The sequence below is a fragment of the Ictidomys tridecemlineatus genome, chromosome X (assembly GCF_052094955.1).
Source record: "Ictidomys tridecemlineatus isolate mIctTri1 chromosome X, mIctTri1.hap1, whole genome shotgun sequence".
Lineage (NCBI taxonomy): Eukaryota > Metazoa > Chordata > Mammalia > Rodentia > Sciuridae > Ictidomys > Ictidomys tridecemlineatus.
Window position 1 is genome coordinate 17,541,858 of NC_135493.1, and position 20,411 is coordinate 17,562,268.

Here is a 20,411-nt window from a genome sequence, read left to right on the forward strand (position 1 = left end):
CCAGCAAGAGGTGGGTGTGAACCAAATCTCAAATACCTACCAACAGAGTTCCAAGGGTAGGTCAAGATGAATCTCTAGCTACTGGAATTTCCAATTTAGAACTCTATACCAGCCCCACTATGGGAATACACAGTTTTTAGCACTCCCCAGTCTATCCCCTATCTTCTAAGGGAATAGGATGCTGAGAGCTACTACAACCAGCTTTGGAACCTAGCAAAAACAGCTGGCAGCCTGGGGAGAAACACAAAGATGTGAGACTTCACACTGTCCTAGACCTAAGGGTTAATCTCCAAAACTAAATTTAAATATTGCACATTAGCATAAGAAAAATATATCCATCCTCACCATAAGTTTTAACCACCTCAATCCTTTTCTTTTCTCAATAAGAATTCTTTTCCTATTCCCCCCTTTTCTGCTCTTTCTAATTTTTAATTTTATTTTTATCCTATTTTTTAAAAATTACTTTTCTATTCTTTTACTTTTTTCCATTCTGTGATTATGTGTGTGTGTTATCACCATACATATGTGTGTGTGTGTGTGTGTTATCACTACACAGATAGGTTTGAATATATATGTATATTCATACAATTTCCTTTTTCATCCATTAATTACTTAGCCTTGATTTGACTTTGGTTGGGTAAAATTTTACATGGGTTTGTTTTAATCTTTTACTTGTTTGTTTGTATACTTGGGTTTTGTTCCTTATTAGCTCTTCTTCACTCATTTCCCCCATTAATAAATTTTCCCAATCCCCTTTCCTCTCTTTAGTTTATTACTTTTAGTTTTTTACTTCTCCATCTTTATAGCCATCATCTGCTACCTACCTTCTACTTCTCCTCTGTTCATTTTTAAATATTTCCCTTTATGTTCAAAACATTAGAAAAACTAGGGATAACAGGAACATACCTCAACATTGTAAAAGCAATCTATGCTAAGCCTCAGGCTAGCATCATTCTGAATGGAGAAAAATTAAAGGCATTCCCTCTAAAATCTGGAACAAGACAGGGATGCCCTCTCTCACCACTTCTGTTCAACACAGTTCTCGAAACACTGGCCAGAGCAATTAGACAGAAGAAAGAAATTAAAGGCATAAAAATAGGAAAAGAAGAACTTAAATTATCACTATTTGCGGACGACATGATTCTATACCTAGAAGACCCAAAAGGGTCTACAAAGAAACTACTAGAACTAATAAATGAATTCAGCAAAGTGGCAGGATATAAAATCAACATGCATAAATCAAAGGCATTTCTGTATATCAGCGATAAAACTTCTGAAACGGAAATGAGGAAAAACACTCCATTCACAATATCCTCAAAAAAAAAATAAAATACTTGGGAATCAACCTAACAAAAGAGGTGAAAGACTTATACAATGAAAACTACAGAACCCTAAAGAGAGAAGTAGAAGAAGATCTTAGAAGATGGAAAAATATACCATGTTCATGGATAGGCAGAACTAACATTAACAAAATGGCGATATTACCAAAAGTTCTCTATAGGTTTAATGCAATGCCAATCAAAATCTCAATGGCATTTCCTGAAGAAATAGATAAAGCAATCATGAAATTCATATGGAAAAATAAAAGACCCAGAATAGCAAAAGCAATTCTAAGCAGGAAGCGTGAATCAGGTGGTATAGCGATACCAGATTTCAAACTATATTACAGAGCAATAGTGACAAAAACAGCATGGTACTGGTACCAAAACAGGCGCGTGGACCAATGGTATAGAATAGAGGACACAGAGACTAATCCACAAAGTTACAACTATCTTATATTTGATAAAGGGGCTAAAAAGCATGCAATGGAGGAAGGATAGCATCTTCAACAAATGGTGTTGGGAAAACTGGAAATCCATATGCAACAAAATGAAATTGAATCCCTTTCTCTCACCATGCACAAAAGTTAACTCAAAATGGATCAAGGACCTTGATATCAAATCAGAGACTCTGCGTCTGATAGAAGAAAAAGTTGGCTCCGATCTACATATTGTGGGGTCGGGCTCCAAATTCCTTAATAGGACACCCATAGCACAAGAGTTAATAACAAGAATCAACAAATGGGACTTACTCAAACTAAAAAGTTTGTGAACAACCAATAAAAAAAAAGAAAAAAATATTTCAAACATTTCTCTAAATTTTCTACCATATTTTCTTTTCACTTAAAGAACTGCAATTCCATTATCTGATAGAATTATGTAGTTTATAATTTATAATTTCTGCCTTATTCCTGTTGTTGTTATTATTAACACAATGTATGACATAGGAGACACCTGTTGGTTAATGTCTGACCTAGTTCATGGCTGTTCATTGTTGATGTAAATGTTAAATGCTGACTCTACCATTTCTCAACAGATAGTAATTAGTGTTATAGATCTCAAAGTAGACATTGGACATTTATTTTAAGGCTATACATCATTTGTTAACATTATTGCTAGTCCTTGCTCCCCCTTGCTCTGAGAGTTGAAAAGTGATTGGGATACTTCATGCCCACAGAGTAGAGATCCTGTTGATGAGCAACACTTACAACTCAGCCAATAACAGCAAACCTCACTCTGTAGACAAGCTAGCCCCACTCAAGCCTCAACAATACTTCAACATATAGAATAGGGGAAAGAAAAATCCTAAACAATCAGATCCCAAATACAACAAATAGAAGGGGATCTCATTCCTACTCCTGGACATCTACTCATACAGAAAAAATAAAGAGAGAGAGAGAAGTCTCTAGACCAAAAAAAGAGATAACAACCAAAGGACACACGTATAAGAGAAATAGTAATCCAACACACCCAATGTGCAACTCCAAGATCTGTAAAAATATGAGGAAATAGGCAACCCTCCCCACAAATTCACAGTCCCCCAAAAAATGAACCCACTGAAAGAGAAGTGGATGAAATTGCAGAGAAAGTTGAAAAAATATTAATTGTTAAAATGTTCAATGAACTAAAAGATCTAAGGAATGAATTAAGAGAGCAAATACAGGAGATGAAAAATCATTTTGAGGGCTGGGGTTGTGGCTCAGTGGTAGAGTGTTTGCCTAGCATGCATGAGGTACTGGGTTCGATCCTCAGCACCACATAAAAATAAAGATATCGTGTCCACATAAAACTAAAAAATATATTTTTAAAAATCATTTTAATAAAGAAACAGAGATACTGAGAAGAAACCAATCAGAACTTCTGGAAATTAAAGACATAATGAAATCAATTTAAAAATTCACTTGATAATATCACTAACACTATAGGTTGCATAGAACTTCAAGCCTCAAAAACTGAACTTCAGATCTAAAAGAATGTATGAATTTGAATACTTCATATTCAATAAAGAAAAAAAAGACCATGTGACTCTGGGACAACATCAAGAGATTAACCTGAATCACTCGGACAGAAGAGAACATGGCTAAAGGCATTAAGAACCTCTTCAAGGGGCTGGGGTTGTGGCTCAATGGTAGAGTGCTCGCCTAGTAGGCATAAGGCACTGGGTTCAATCCTCAGCACCACATAAATATAAAATAAAGATATTGTGTCAACCTAAAACTAAAAAAAAAAAAGAACTTCTTCAATGAGATTGTAGCAGAAAAATTCCCCCACCTTAGAAATAAGACATCCATATACAGGAGACATATGGGACTGCAATATATAAGATCAAAAAAAAAACATATATATAATCAAAATGCCTAACATAGAAAAAAAGGACATATTAAAAGCTGCAAAAAAAAATCAAGTCACATTCAGAGGCAAACCAACAAGGCTCACTTCTAACTTGTCAACTCAGACCCTAAAATCAAGGAGGGCCTGGAATGAGATATTCCAAGCTCTAAAAGAAAACAATTGCCAGCTAATATTGCTATATCCAGAAAATCTCTTTCAGATTGATACAGAAATTTAAAAATTCCATAATAAGGATAAACTAAAAGAATTCATAACCTCTAAGCCAGCACTATAAAGAAAACTTAAGGATATACGACCCACAGAGGAACCCAAGAACAATCCACAAAACTCCCAAATAGATGAATAACACTAGAAGAACAACTAACTAAATGAAAATCAAAACAATAAAATGCTTATAGCAAACTAATCAAAATGGCAAGAAATAATGATTGTTTAACCATAATAACACAGAATGTAAATGGTCTCAAGTTCCCAATTAAAAGACACAGATTGGCAGAATGGATTAAAAAACAAGACCCAACTATATGCCATTTCAAGAGATTCATCTCATAGGCAAAGGAATTCATAGGCTGAAAGATATTTATGCCCCAAATGTCAATGCATCTAATTACACAAAAAATGCTTCTTGACATTAAATCCCAGATAGACACCAATACAATAATACTGGGTGATTTCAACACATCTCTATCACCAATAAACAGATCATCCAAACATAAAATCAATAAAGATATCTCTGAAAAAAATAATACTATAAATCAAATCTTTTCTAGCCACATATCTGACAGGGAATTAATATCCAGAATATATAAAGAACTCAAAAAATGATGTTAAAAAAACCCAAATAACCCAATTAATAAATGGGCAAAAAATAAACAAAAATAAAAACTAAACAAATTTCTCAGAAGAAAAAGAAACCACAAATCGGCAACAAATACATGAAAAAATGTTCAACATCTTTGCAGTCAGGGAAGCAAAAATCAAGATTAAAGATATTTCATCTCACCTCAGTCAGAATGGCAATCATTAAGGATATAATTAATAAATGCTGGCAAGGACGTAGAGGGAAAGGTATGCTCATACATTGTTGGTGTGACTGCAAATTAATACAACCACTGTGGAAACAGTATAGAGATTCCTCAAAAAACTAGGAATGGAATGATTCTATGACCCAGCTATTCCACTCCTTAGTATTTATCCAAAAGAGCTAAAATCAGCATACCATAATGACACAGCTTGCAATGTTTACAGCAGTGCAACTTGCAATAACTAAAAATGGAAACAGCCCATGTGCCTGTCAATAAATGAATGGATTAAGAAAATGTGGTCTATATTCACAATGGAGTTTTACTCATAAGGAAGAATGAAATTTTTTACTTCATAAAGAAGAATAAAATTATGATATCTGTCAGTAAATGCATGGAACTGAAGAATGTCATGCTAAGTGAAATAAGCCAGACTCAGAAAATTAAGGGTTGAATGTTCTCAGTCATATGCGGAAGCTAGAGCAAAATAAGCGGTGTGTGTGTGTGTTGAATATTATAAAGACAGAGGGAAGATGAACAGAGTAGGAGATTGAGGGAGAGAGAGGAAAGATGAGAAAGGTGAGAAAATGCAGAATGAATTTGACAAAATTACACTATCTGCATGTATAAATAGTGAATTCAATCTTTAAGTAAATATTTATAAAGCACCAATTAAAAAATATATATATATATGTGTGGAAGGTACACCAATGGAGTAGAAAGGGAACAGGGAGAGGGTGGAGGAGAGGGAAAAGGGGTGCACCAGAGACTGAAATGGAGTAAATTAAATTCCACGCATGTATGATTATGTCAAAATGAGCCCAACTATTATGTACAATTATAATGCAACAAAAGCAAAAAAATTGAAAAAATTGCATCTGTATTAAATATACAGATTTAACCCATCAATATCCCCTATACAATGCAGCCAAACAACTATTTATGTAGTATTTATTTTGTATTTGGTATTACAAATAACCTAGAAATGCTTTATTATTTTTATTTTTTCCATTTTTCATTCATGCATTATAACTGTCCACAATGGGATTTGTTGTTACATGTTTGTACATGCACACAATATAATCTTGCCAATATCACTCCCCAGCACTTCCCTCACATCTCTGACCCTCACCCCAGCTCTTTCCTCTACTAATCTCCCTTTGATTTTTATAAGACCCACACCTACTTTTCCATTTTCTTCTTTAGCTTCTACATATGAGAAAATATACTACCCTTGACTTTCTGAGTTTGACTTATTTCACCAAACATAATGATCTCTAGATCTCTAGTTCCATCCATTTTCCTGCAAATAAATATTTAATTTTTCTTTATGGCTGAATAAAACTCCATTGTGTGTGTGTGTGTGTGTGTGTGTGTGTGTCACATTTTCTTTATCCATTCATCCATTGATGGGAACCTAGGCTGGTTCCATAACTTGGCTATTGTGAATTGTACTGCAATAAACATGGGTACACAGTTATCCTCTATGGCATGCTGACTTTAATTTTTTAGGATAAATAGTAAAGAGTGGTAGAGCAGAGTCATATGGTAGTTTCATGCCTAGTCTTTTTTTGGGGGGTGGGGGTACCAGGGATTGAACCCAAAGGCACTTAACCACTAAGCCACATCCCCAGCCCTATTTTGTGTTTTATTTAGAGACAGGGTCTCATCGAGTTGCTTACACCCTTGCTAAGTTGCTGAGGCTGGATTTGAACTCATGATCCCCCTGTCTCAGCCTCCTGAGCTGCTGGCCATGCCTAGTCTTTTGAGGAACCTCCATACTGATTTTCATAGTGGTTGCAACCAACAGTGTAAATGTGTTCCTTTTTCTCCACATCCTCTCTAGCATTTATTATTATTTGTATTCTTGATGACTGTCATTCGGAGTGATGTGCGATGAAATCTCAGTGTTGTTTGGATTTACAGTTTCCTAATTGCTAATGATGTTGAACATTTTTTCATATATTTGTTGGCCATTTGTAGTTCTTTTGAGAAGTATCTGTTCAATTCATTTTCCCATTTATTAATTACATTATTTGGTTTTTTGGTATAAAGTTTTGGGCTTTATTTTTGGGGTTTTTTTTGGTACTAAGGATTGAATGCAGGGGTGCTTAACCACTGAGCAATATCCCTACCCCTTTTAATTTTTTTTTTTTAATTTAAGACAGGGTCTCACAACAATGCTGAGGCTGGCTTTGAGCTTGTGATCCTTCTGTCTCAGCTTCCCTAGTCGCTGGGATTATAGATGTCCATTACTGTACCTGGCTGGTGTAAAGTTTTTTGCATTCTTTATGTATTCTAGATATTAATCTTTTAATAGAAGAGTAGCTATCAAAGATTTTTCTCCCATTCTGCAGGTTCTTTCTTCACATTCTTGTTTCCTTTGCTGTGCAGAAATTTTTAAATTTGATGCAATCCAATTTATTAGCTCTTGGCAGTATTTCCTGAGCCTCAGGAGTCCTATTGAGAATGTCATTCCCTATGCCTACATGCTGGAGTGTTGACCTTGTTTTCTTCTAAGAGTTACATAGTTTCTGGTTTAATTCCTAGATCTTTGATCCATTTTGAGATGATTTTTGTGCAGGGTGAGAATTAAGGGTCTAGTTTCATTCTATATGGATAACCAGTTTTCCTAGCACCATTTCTTAAAAAGGATGTCTTTTTTTCCAATGTATGTTTTTGGCACCTTTGTTAAGGATCACATGACTAAATAATGTGGGTTTGTCTCTGTGTCTTCTATTCTCTAACATTGGTCTATGAGTCTGCTTTTAATGCCAATACCATGATGTTTTTGTTATTCTGTAGTATAATTTGAAGTCAGGCATTGTGATGTCTTCAGCACTGCTTTTTTTTGGCTTACAACTGCTTTGGCTATTCGGAGTCTTTTATTCTTCCAAATGAATTTTAAGTCTGTTTTTTTTCTAGTTCTGTGAAGAATGACATTGGAATTTTAATTGGGATTGCACTGAATCTGTACATTGCTTTTGGCAGTATGGTCATTTTAACAATATTAATTCTGCCTACCCATGGATATGAAGGGTCCTTCCATAGAGATGCTTTAAAGTATATGGAAGGATGTGCAAAGGTACCATGCATATACTATGCCATTTTATATAAAGGACTTATGTGGACTTTGTTATTGGAGGTCCTGGATTTAATCCCTATGAATACTGAGGGATAACTGTATTAGGCAAGAAAGTAACCATAATGAAGGGCTTTATTAACACAAAACAAAACTATTTTAAAAGGCTATTTTCTGAGTCTTATTTGGGATTATGTTGCATTTTGAAGAGAAAATGACAGCTGAGAACGTTTACCCTGACAAAGAAGTAATCAATCCTCCAAATGAAGAAAAAATACTTATTTCAAAATGTCATACATACCTTGCAACCTTAACCATCTTTGGATTATACTGCTTGACCAAGGACAGCAAAGTTTGCATTGTTTTGCCAGTGTCAATTATATCCTTTTAAAAAAAGAAAAGATATTTAAATGGAAAATAAGACCAGGATAGTTTTAAATTTAAAGTCACTGTTCAAACACCAAATACCAGAACCTTAATGTTCTGGTACTTCCCCATGGCATAATGCCATCTTTTCTTGTTTTAAAATTATTTATTTATATATGACAGAGGAATGCATCACAATTCATATTACACATATAGAGCACAAATTTTTCATATCTCCATTGTATACAAAGTATGTTGACACCAATTCATATCTTCATACATGTACTTTGGATAATGATCCCCATCACATTCCACCATCATTTCTAACCCCACGTCCCTTCCATTCCCCTCCAACCCCTCTACTCTACCTAGAGTTCGTCTATTCCTCCCATGTTCCCCTCTCCCTATCCCACTATGAATCAGCCTCCTTATATCAGAGAAAACATTTTCTTCAGTGCAATAAGTCTCACCAAAATTTACACACTAGGATAATCTAGAAACTGTAAATCATATGGCCTTCAGAAAGTAGTGGGAATATCATTCCCCAATATTGGATTCTCTAGGCATGATAAAGAGATCAGTGACAGCAAATATAATATATACACATATGCTTCATTAGAAAGTTATGATGCTGTCATTCTTTATAAAAGATATTTTAGATTTTTCTTCATAAATTCAAGATAGGGATTTTTTTCCCCAATTTTCTGATACAGTTAGTTCCACTTTGAGAAACATTGTATGTACCATCTTTAAAGGTACTCAAATTAATAAGGTTTTACTATACAGAATGACTTTGTGTTAAAGTGAATTTTAGGTATTTATCACAAATAGAAGATTTTTTTTGTTCTCTCTGATATTGAGGATGCTAACACACAATAAATGGAGAGGGAAGAATAAAAGTTCATTGGATTAGACAAAGGGGAATGAAGGGAAGAGAAGAAGGATGGGAATAGGAAAGACAGAATGAATTGGACCTATCGTTCCTATGTTCATATATGAATATACCACCACTGACACTCCACATTATGTACAAGCACAAGAATGGGATCCCAATTAGAATAAGTTATACTCCATGTGTGTATAATATGTCAAAATATACTATACTGTCATAAATGTCTAAAAAAAACAAAAAAAGTAGAATATTTTTGCTGGGAGTAGTGGCATACACCTGTAATACCAGTGACTTGGGAGGCTAAGGCAGGAGGATTGCAAGTTTGAGGCCAGCCTCAGCAACGTAGCAAGGCCCAAAGCAACTTAGTGAGACCCTATCTCAAAATAAAAATAAAAAGGGCTGGGGATGTAGCTCAGAAAAGAAAATGGTCCCTCAGTTCTACAATTAACAGAAACTAAATTCTGTCAACAACCTAAATGAACTTGGAAGAGCATGAGCCACAGGTGAGACAGATACCTTGATTCAACCTGATGAGACCCTGAGCAGAGGACCCAGATAATTTGTACTTGGGAAGTATATGAATATATGCACGAGAATATTTATCAACATTTCCAGTTATCATACCTCTGGAAATGAAGGGAAAGTGAAGAAATGGGACTTCAGGTGTATTATGTATAATTTCTTTTATAAATCTTTTGTGGTACATGCATGGGTTTTGAACATACACTTTTCTGAGTTCAAAATATTTCATAATTAATAGCAAAAGGGCCCAATGCAATGAGGAGGGAAAAAGTGTCAAAGAAGGATTTGTGGAGGTAATTTTTGAGCTGGGTTTTAAGGATTTAAAGATGGCCTAAGAAGGAAGAGAATAAATAAAAATTTTAAGGGAAGAAGAAAAATCCGAGGTGTAAGAAATAAGGAACAAACCATTAAAACAACGTAAATGCCTATCAATGATGAATGGATAAAGAAAATGTAGTACCTCCATGCAACTGAATACTATCCAGCAATGAAAACGAATTGACTACTGACATCCCACAACATGGATGAACCTTGAAAGCACTGAGCTCAGTGAAAGAACCCAGAAACAAAAGGCATATACTGTGAGAGTTCATTTGTATTTAAAATACCCAGGATATGCCAATCTTCAAAACAGAAAGTAGTTCATCAAATTGCTAGGGGATGGTTGTGGGGACAATGGGAAATGATAGCTAAGGAGACTGAATTTCTTTGTGGTCAAATAAAAAAATTCATAAACAGTTATTTAAAAATAAAAAACAATCAAGGGCAGAAAAATGGTGGTAAAGGCTCTAGGAAATGGTGTCAAGTCCAGAGAAAATGAAAGGAAGATATTGGAGAATTAGGTTGATTATGTATATTGAGGCTACAAAAAGAATTCAGTCTAAAGACTAAAGAAAGGGTGAACAGGCTCTGAGTATGAGGCATGATTATTTGTAATCAAGTGGTTAGCCACATTAGAAGTTTGTAGAATTCAGTAAGGCAGAAAGATTGAACAGGGAGACCAGAGATGAAAAATAAAGAGGTGTAAATACAAGCTGTTAAACAGTGATAAGTGATCAGGGGGAAAAGTACTGAAGGATAATAAATTGAGGGGGTGGAAACATGAGATTTTTATACATGATGGCCAGGGAAGGCCTTAATGAGAAGGTAAGGTTCTTAAAGCTTAGCATGCAAAACAGAATCACCTGAAAACTTGTTAAAGCATAGCCTGCTGGGCCTCATCACAAAAGTTTTGATTCAGTAGGTTCCTGGCTGATGCTTTTGGTCTAGGGATTATGCTTTGGAAAGTGATGATATGAAATTTCATTTATTACTGGTAACCTTAGGAAACTACTTAAGCTCTCTATGCTTATTTCTTTAGCATACAGAATAGTGCCTGGCAATGTAAACAATGGATAAATTTGACTATTATTACATTCAAATGGAAAATAGAATATAAATTACAAATATTCTTTTGTACATTCAAAATGTCGCTTAAGAGGAAATTTAAGCAAGACCCTAAAGTTAATATGTATGTACGTGTATGTGTCTGTATGTATACTTGTAATATGTTTACAAAGAAAAAAATTCACAACAAAAAGAGGAAATATACTGTTTTTTCCATTACCAGTAAAAATTCACTTAGTCTTTACAAAACACAAGCCCACCATTAAAACTAATAAAGAGGAATTTCTTTCCCTGACTTACCTTTAGGATGATACACAATAACTTAGAAAATCATAAACACTATATTAAAAATCAATGTAAAAACTTACTTCAACAATCAAGACATTCTAGAAGAAAAAAAGAAAAATCAGTGTAGTGAATCAGTATTTCCAATAGTAAGTGAAATTATATGATAACAAACTCTTAGGAAATTATCCAAATTCTTGTTTTTAATGACTGTATCAAGCCCTTCCTGAAACCATTTGGCCATCTATTGAAATGTGGAAGTCCTTAACACTGAATTTTTTATAAATAAAATTTGACCCAAGTGTTCATTTTTATAAAATCCTTTCCTTACTTAATGCAAGGTCTTGGGCAAGACATGAAATTTCTCTAGGTCTGTTTCCCAAATGTAAAATGAGAAACTTGAACTAGTTGACTTCTTATTTGTCTTCTGATACTAATATTCTAGGACCTGTAATTTGTACAAAAACTCCAAAATCATGTGTTTAACTTACCATATAGAATATAATTCAGAATTCATTTTCCTACTAGACTTATACTAATGTGGATGTATCCATATTTTTGGAATACACTAAAAAAGATATCAATACTTCCTCCCACTATAAACCTTCACCCTACTTTCTACATCTCAGAATTTTATAGTTGGAAGAGTCCTTAAGAGAACATACCATCTAATGATCATTTCCCAAAGCAGAGACACATTCTATCTGTTCTTATAGAAATGAGGAAACATTACACATAATGGTTATAATCATTGCCCCAAGAATATCCACACCATTTTATTTGTCATTATCATTGTACTCTGTCACACAATTATAGCATCAGAATTTTAATGTTCTATATTCTTTTCTAAACTAGTGATTACCAAAGAAGGGCACACAACATCCACTGTGTTACATGAAAAATTAAAACTTTTTTTAAACTTTACCTTGATGGGAGATGCAAACAAAAGATTAGAGAATCACTGCTCTAGGTATTAAAATTATAACCAAGTAAAGCTTTAACATTTCTATATCTCAAAGAAGTTTACCATTGCAGACAATATCTTTCACAAGCCTGAATAGGTCCAAGCACAGAATGAAGTAAGGCTAGCCTGTAACTTTTGGCAATTCACACTACTTCTCTCACTCTCTGATCCATCCTCAGTGGAGCAGCTAGTAGAGACAACTGCAGCCTATTTCCTAGCGTGTTCAACAGGTAGGAAAAATATATTTAAAAGCTATGTTCAAATGAATCCCAGTGTAGTATAAGGAATACAAACATTGGGGTTAGATTTTTCCTGATTCAAACTATGGCTCTGCCACCTAACAGCTGTATGACTTTTGAGTCAACATCCTTCTTTACAGAAAGGGACAATACCTCCTTCACAGGATAGTCATAAGGATTAAATAAAATAATAAATACAGTACTGCAGCAGTAGATGCTTAAAAAGCTAGTTCCCCTCCTTTTCTATTATCACAACTAATTTGTCTCTTCAAAGACACTATAATTTAAATCTCTAGGAAAACTAAACATAATCAATGACTGGACCAATAACTTTCACCACTTACTATGTGGTTCTTTCTCAACATTTCTCTACCCTAGATAGCATATTTGAAGGATAACACATTCCCATCAGTAACTATGGCTCACTGTGGCAGTGATTTGCATAGTGGGATAGAATCATGGTTTGAAAAACAGCATGGAATTATAAAACAGAGAGACTGAATTCTAGCCCTTAGTTCTAACACTAAGTCACTTTACAACTTGATTAAGTCATAATCATACTTTCTAAAATGGTTTATACAAGCCAAAGTCCAAAGGGATTAAATATTTGTCCAATATAAAATCTGTAGTAGAGTATGATTCCAATATTTCTCACAAAGAAAAGAATGATAATTGCCACATTAAGAGCTTACTTTATGTCAAAAGCTTCATCCCTACTTAATAAATGAAAATAATGAGGCTAATAAGTCAAATGACTTGTTTAAACTTATAAACATAGGCAAGTGGAAGAGAAGGATTTGAACAAGGTATATTTAGGGCCCAAAGCCCATATCATCAAACATTAACTAGAGAAAAGGGGGAAAATATATACATATGTATCTGTATACTATATAAATTTTGCCAAAAGAGCTAAAATGAAGCAGAAGTTTTAAATAACCCCATTATCTCACCACCAAGAAATAACTTCACTCAATTTGTATTTCTTGATTTTTCCACAATAAATATGCTTTACTGCAACTATCACAAAAAGTTATTTTAGAAACAGAGACCTATTTAAGATCACAGAGATACATAGTGGGACAGACCCATTAAGTGGAAAAGGCAAGGTCAAACTCAATCACTGAAGGCCTTGAAGGCTAGACCTTTTATAATCAGTGCTAAAACTGATTAGAGAAGTAAGGGTTTCAAATGACTTTTAAATAAGGACAAAGCATGCTAAAAGGGGTGGAAGACAGGTCTGGCAGTTGTATACAGAATGAAAAGGAGAGGAAAAGCATCAAGAGATAACAATTTCTCCTCTGAAGTTTTCAAAAGATGCTGAGGACAACAATAGATTGACATAACCCTGATACGGGCCACAGAATTTCACACAAGTGTGTTATGTTAAAGTTTTCTTACAGATATTCAGTTAAATAAGCAGTGACCATTAAGATCTACAAGACAGGGACTGGGATTGTGGCTCAGTGGTACAGTGCTTGCCTAGCATGCATGAGGCACTGGGTTTGATCCTCAGCACCACATAAATGTAAAATAAAGATATTGTGTCCACCTAAAACTAAAAAATAAATATAATTTTAAAAAAAGATCTACAAGACAGAGGAAGGGGGCTGGGGTTGTGGCTCAGCGGTACAGAGCTTGCCTAGCACATGTGAGGCCCTGGGTTCGATCCTCAGCACCACATAAAAATAAATAAATAAAGATATTTAAAAAAAAAGACAGAGGAAGGAAAGAACTGCAAGTGTTTGCATTAAAATTCAAGCTCTATCACTTACTGGTTGTATGACTTTGGAACTATGAGACAGTTTTTCTGTCTCCTAATTCCACACTGCTTGAAACTATGACTCCATCCCTTAATTCCTTATATGTAAAATGGGGATAAAAATCTCCTTTACTGGGTTGTTGTGAAACTTTTCCAGGACTGATGTCTTTATATTTGGCACAGGTCTTATAAGCAAACAATAACTGGCAGCTTTTTAAAAAGCAGCATTCCATCACTTTTCATGGATTACTCAAAAAATTTTTCAATGTATAAAAAGAATTAAAGAAATCAAAGGAGAAATTTAAAAATACCTTGAGGCAAATGACAATTGACAGCAAAATCAATACTGGAAAATATCTGAAAGAATTTTCATGTATTAATAAAACTCTTTGAGCTGTAATCCTCACACACCTCAGCTAGTAGGGAAGCTGAGGCAAAAGGACTGCAAGTTTGAGGCCAGCCTTGACAGGCAAGACCCTGTCTCAAAGAGAATAATAAAAAGGGCTTGGGAGAAGCTTAGTGGTAGAACATTTGCCTAGTACACATGAGGCCCTGGGCTTGATCACTAGTACTGCCAATGATTAAAAAAAATAGTTAAAAAAACTTTTAAATTATGTCTGAATCTATGTAGTGTACTTTTTACTTGAAATTGTTGTAAAAGCTCAATATATATCATTTAATCCTTGATTCACCCTTACCTACCTATCTTTGGAACACAGACAATTTAAATAATCTGTTGTTTCCCCACTTGTGGGTTTTTCCCCCCAGTGCTGAGGATTGAAACCAGGGATTTGAGCATGCTAAGCAAGCACTGAGCTAATAACTCCAGCACTCCCATCTATAATTTCTGAAGGATTCCAAATTAGATTCCTACAGAGGTAGAGAACAGTACTTGGCAATATAGGGAAAGATAATTAACCTAGATTGCTTCCAAGGGTTAAATAACCCTTGTTTAGTTGTATTATGTAAATTGCCTCTCAATATATGATTGAAAGCACAGTGTTATTAACTGAGTTTTGGAATAAAATACTCTGTTTTTCCTCTTCAAGATACATACCTTTCCAGTTAAAGTTGAGAGATCATCTCCACCAATTACTTTTATGTCCCCTGTTGACTGGTCATTCTAGTTTTAAAAAAAAACATATATGAATATGTGTATCTTAAGTATACATAGACTTCAAATTATCAAATGGAAGCTAGAAGATTAAGAAGTTAGCTATGTAGCTATGTAATGTCCACAGCATTATGATATTCTAAATGATATGAATTATAAAAATTAAGTTTCCAGAAATGAATGACTAAGTAACTTTAAAGTAGAGATTAGTAAAAATTAAAAAGTCCTAATTGGCCATTACTGATTTGATGTCCTAAGAGTCCTAAAAATAAGCTACACCCATTTTTGAGGGGACAGTATTACAGCAGCCACCCATCATCAGTTATGGTCATTTCTGAACCAAAGGGAAATTATTAGCATGACAGGTATCTGGTTCTGGCCCTGTACCATCACATGAGTCAAGCAAGTTGTAAAGGTTGGTCTATTATTACATCTAAACCCAAGGATATGTCCTGAAAAGTCTAGATCAGGCCCAGGTCATCTTCAGCACTGTCTGGGAAACTAAGTCTTAGTCCTTTAAGGCATACTGCTTAGGCTCTAAGGAGTTTCAAAGGGGGGGATATAGTTGGTGGAAATAATCAAATATGGATATGCTGGATTCAAGAAAGAAAACTTGGGTAAAAGAGTACGGGCTTGCCCAATCAGACAGCAAACTATACCAAAAAGCTATGGCAATTAAAATGGTGCAGTACTAGCACAGTAATTGACAAGGAGATCAAAGGACAAAGTAGAGTCCAGAAACAGACCCAGAAATATATGAGGATTTAGTATATGATAAAGATAGTATTTCGAGTCAGTAAGGAAAAGATGAATTATTCAATAAATGGTGTTTGGTCAGCTACTTATCCATTTGAAAAAAATAAAGTATGGTCCCTACCTCACAGCATTCACAAAAATAAATTCCAGATGGATTAAAATCTAAATGTAGAAAACAAAGCCATAAGTGGACTGGAAGTAAATGTAGGAAAACTTCTCAAATTCTTAGAAAAGGTAAAAACCTAGGCATGACATGTATCCAAACTGAAAAAAAAAAAAACTGTAACAGATATTGGGCTCCAAAATAAGAACCCACAGGAAGATGAAGAGTGAACACAATTACATACTTTATATAAAAAAAAAAAACCCAGAGCATAGAAAATACCCGAAAAACAAATACCAAAAAAATGTGATTCAATTACTCATCCATGCACACAAAATTAAGCCTGATGATACAAGCAGTTTTGTCATTTGTGAGAGTATAAATTTTTGCAACCTCTTTTGAAAAGGATATGGTACTACCTATTAAAATTGTAAACATGTGGGCTGGGATGTGGCTCAGTGGTAGAGTGCTTTCCTAGCATGTGTGAGGTCCTGGGTCAGAACTCCAGCACCACAGAAACAACAACAAACAAACAAACAAAAAAAAAACAGCAATCAACACTTCCAGAAATTGATACAACAAAAAAATTAACAAATATGCAAAGGTACATTCAAGGATGTTCACTGTAACAATTATTCCTTAAAGAGAACCAACAGGCTTAGTGGTCCATACTTATAATCCCAGCAACTCTGGAAGCTGAGGCAGGAGGATCACAAGTTGTAGGCCAGCCTCATCAACTGAGATCTGTCTCAAAATAAAAAAAATAATAATAACAAAGGTTGGGGATGTGGCTAAGTGGTTAATGCCCCAGGATTCAATCCTTGGTTTAAAAAGAAAAAAGAACCAACATGTCTGTTAACAGAAAACACACAGACACACACACACATACACACACACACAAAAAAAAAACCAACAACAAAAGTGACGAGTAGTAGACCAGTGTGTTGCCTATGAAACCATTTTTGTTTAAAACTACTCCCTGTTGGGCTGGGGGTGTGTAGCTCAATGGTAGAGCAGCAAGCAATTGCCTAGCATGTGTGATGGGTTTCATCCTCAGCACTGAGAATATAAGTAAAAAATAAAACACCATATAATGCTAGGTGCAGTGGCACATGCCTATAATCCCAGCAACTCAGGAGGCTTAAGCAGGAGGATGGATTGCATGTTCAAAGCCAGTCTCAGAAACTTAGGGAGGTCCTAAGCAACTTAGCAAGACCCTGTCTCAAAATAAAAAATTAAAAGTCCCGGACTTATATAGCTCAGTGATTAAAATGCCCCTGGGTTCAATCCCTGATATCAAAAAACAAAAACAAAACAAAAAACCCACCATATAACTATTCCATGTTGTAAACTAAATGCATGACTTTACAATATCAAAAGACCCTTGCATTTTACCTCTCATCTTAGGGAAATTACAGATATCCCTTATTCTAACTAACTTAAAAACAGCATTTCAAACATACAGAATTGACTAATAGGAAAAAAGGGAAAAAATTGAAGCTTTAGATGAGAGTCCATAATGTTAAATAATTCCTACTGTAAACTTGTTAAATATTGCCATCTTCTGTAGGAATGTGGTATTACAGTCCAACTCCAATTGATTATTTTTTAAAAAGAAAAGGATGAGAGTAAATATTCAAGAACTATAGTGCAGAGTCCTAGAAAAATAACCATGCTCCAAAGACTGCAATGACAAGGCAAGAGACAACAGAATTCCATGCATGCAAACACTGGTGTTCCATAACATTCAAATCTCCACACTTCTGTTGGACCCAAGGTTTTTAACTTATGTTTCTCCTAAAGCTTTTTTCATGAAAATTATAGCTACCTTTTAAATAGAGTTTAATAAAAAAGAATTATTTAAGACTAACGATACAGTCCACTTGCTGGAAAATGGGTATAAGTGACCAAATTGCATCCATGAATCAATTATCCCATGTGGCTGGCCGTGGGAACTGCACCAACTTTCCTCCCTGACAAGCTTCCCACTGCCTCCCTTTACTGGGTGCCTCATAAATGCCTCATCTTTAAGTATGGTGAAGTCTGAGATGAAAAGACTGGGATGGGTGAGAGGAGAGAGCCCCTGCCTTTCAAAGTTGCTTTATCTACCCTAAACATCCTTTTTTGTCACTTCTCTCAGCCAAAGTCCAAGTTATCTTTAACTCAGGATGCCACCATCAACTTCCTAACCTTCATTCCCAGAGAAGCTCTTTAAGTCTACAAATACCCTTAGTGCCTTTCTTTGCTTTTAAACTTTTTTTTTTTTAGTTGTAGATGGACACAATACCTTTATTATTTATTTATTTATTTACTTAATTACTTACTTACTTACTTACTTACTTACTTACTTACTTATTATGTGCTGAGGATTGAATCCAGGGCCTCACACATGCTAGGCAAGCACTCTACTACTAAGGTACAAACCCAGCCCCAGCGTCTGTCTTCCTATGTCATTTTGGCATCTGAATGAAAAAATGAGGATAATAGGAAAGAACTTTGTTCCTGTTTGTCCATCCCTAGGAATTTTTGAAAACTTCAAGGTAGCAACAAGAACTCCAGTTTTGGGACTGGGGATGTAGCTCAGTGGTACAGCACATTCTTAGCACATGCAAGGTTCAATCACTAGCAGCCCTGCAAAGCTCTTCCTTTAAAGGTGTCATTATTTTTATTCAATTATTTTAGTAAAAAAAATACCACAGAAATACCTCAAAGTGGAAGAAACACATCTGCATACTATGGATTGTTTCATTTTTCTAATACCACAGTCGTAGGATCAAAAAAGGCCATCAAGGGCTGGGGCTGTAGCTCAGTGGTAGAGTGCCGGCCTCTCACATGTGAGGCACTGGGTTCAATCCTCAGCACCACATAACAATAAATAAATAAAGATATTGTGTTCATCTACAACTACAAAAATATTTTTAAAAGGCCATTAAATATATAGCACTATTTTTCATTGTCCTAAGATGCACATTTACATTTTAATACCCCTAAAATCAACATTATTACAATTGATGGCTCCATAAGCATAACTGGAAATGTTTTATTTTTTAGAAGCACAAAAAATAGTAGTAAGTCTTAACCAACATTGACTTTAATTTAATCAAATATGGTATCTGGAATCCCAGGGTACTTCTCATCTAGTCCCTAGGCAAATAAAATACTACCTAGCTATTCTAACTACAAGTACATGAACTATAATAATGTGTGTTTATACAGAGAGAAAATTCTTTAAAATATTAGAAAATGTATGTTCTTTAAAATAATATTTTATTAATTAGAAAAATAAAATATTTATTTCAAAGAAAATACAGATAATGTGTGGACATTTTAATAGATATTTTTATATTCTGGGAATATTTAATAATTCATGAAGCATTTTTTTAGGATTAATACTTATCAGGCAGCCTTTAATTCATTGTTTCAAATTGGTCAAGATCAGCATATAAAATTATACTAACATCAATATTACTAATGCTACAATTTAGCATTTTAATTTTATCATTTTATCAAATTAAGTCATCTGTTTGGTTTTTTTTATGTGTATGTGAACACCTTCTGTGACAAGCTGCTGAATTATTAAATAGGTTGGAAATGTTACTTCCAATCAACAGAGTATCTGAATAGCTTTCTTAATTTCTACTGTTTAGTAGAAAATCTTACAGAATTTCACATAAAATATAATGGATTTTTTCTATGCAAAAATTAACATAAAATGTCTTGAGGCTGGCGTTGTGGCTCAGTGGTAGAACGTTCGCCTAGCAAATGTGAGGCACTGGGTTTGATCCTTAGCACCACATAAAAAATAAATAAATAAACAAAATAAAAGGTATTGCGTTCATCTACAACTAAAAAAGAAATTCTTTTAAAAAAAAGTCTTACTTTTTTCCCTTTCCCCTGAAAAAAAAGCAAGACTTTTTTTTAAAGAATAATTTTTAAAAAGTCTTGCTTATATTTAAGACTTCATGCTTTTTTATCCATTAAGGAGTTCAGTTTAATAATCCTCTAAGACCTAAAACTAAAAGTAGAAAAACATTAAATGTATAAAATAGAATTAGAATTTCAGTGTTTCTACAGCTCCAAATTGCTTTTATAACTATAACATTTTTAAAAATATGAAACTCCCCTAATTTTGCTTGGTTTTGCTTTCCAAAGAAAGAACATTTTGCACAAATCCCCAAATATGAATCATAAAGTAATGATTTATTTTGCATGGTGAGGGGAGGCTAAACAAGACCAAAAACATAAATTGT

At 34.4% G+C, this 20,411-nt stretch overlaps 1 protein-coding gene across 15 annotated transcripts in view; it reads right to left on the reverse strand.

The window, feature by feature from the left end:
• Hprt1 (hypoxanthine phosphoribosyltransferase 1) overlaps positions 1–20,411 on the reverse strand; it is a 68,184-nt gene that overhangs the window by 32,550 nt on the left and 15,223 nt on the right. For all 15 annotated transcript variants that reach the window (XR_013431675.1, XR_013431676.1, XR_013431670.1 and 12 more), the window contains exons 4-6: positions 15,246–15,311; positions 11,310–11,327; positions 8,077–8,159 (exon numbers count right to left, since the gene is read on the reverse strand). Coding sequence is in view for 2 of the 15 variants with exons in the window: in XM_078034265.1 (XP_077890391.1) it covers positions 8,077–8,159; positions 11,310–11,327; positions 15,246–15,311 (167 nt within the window). In the remaining 13 variants the exon portion in view is untranslated. The remainder of the gene's footprint in view (positions 1–8,076; positions 8,160–11,309; positions 11,328–15,245; positions 15,312–20,411) is intronic.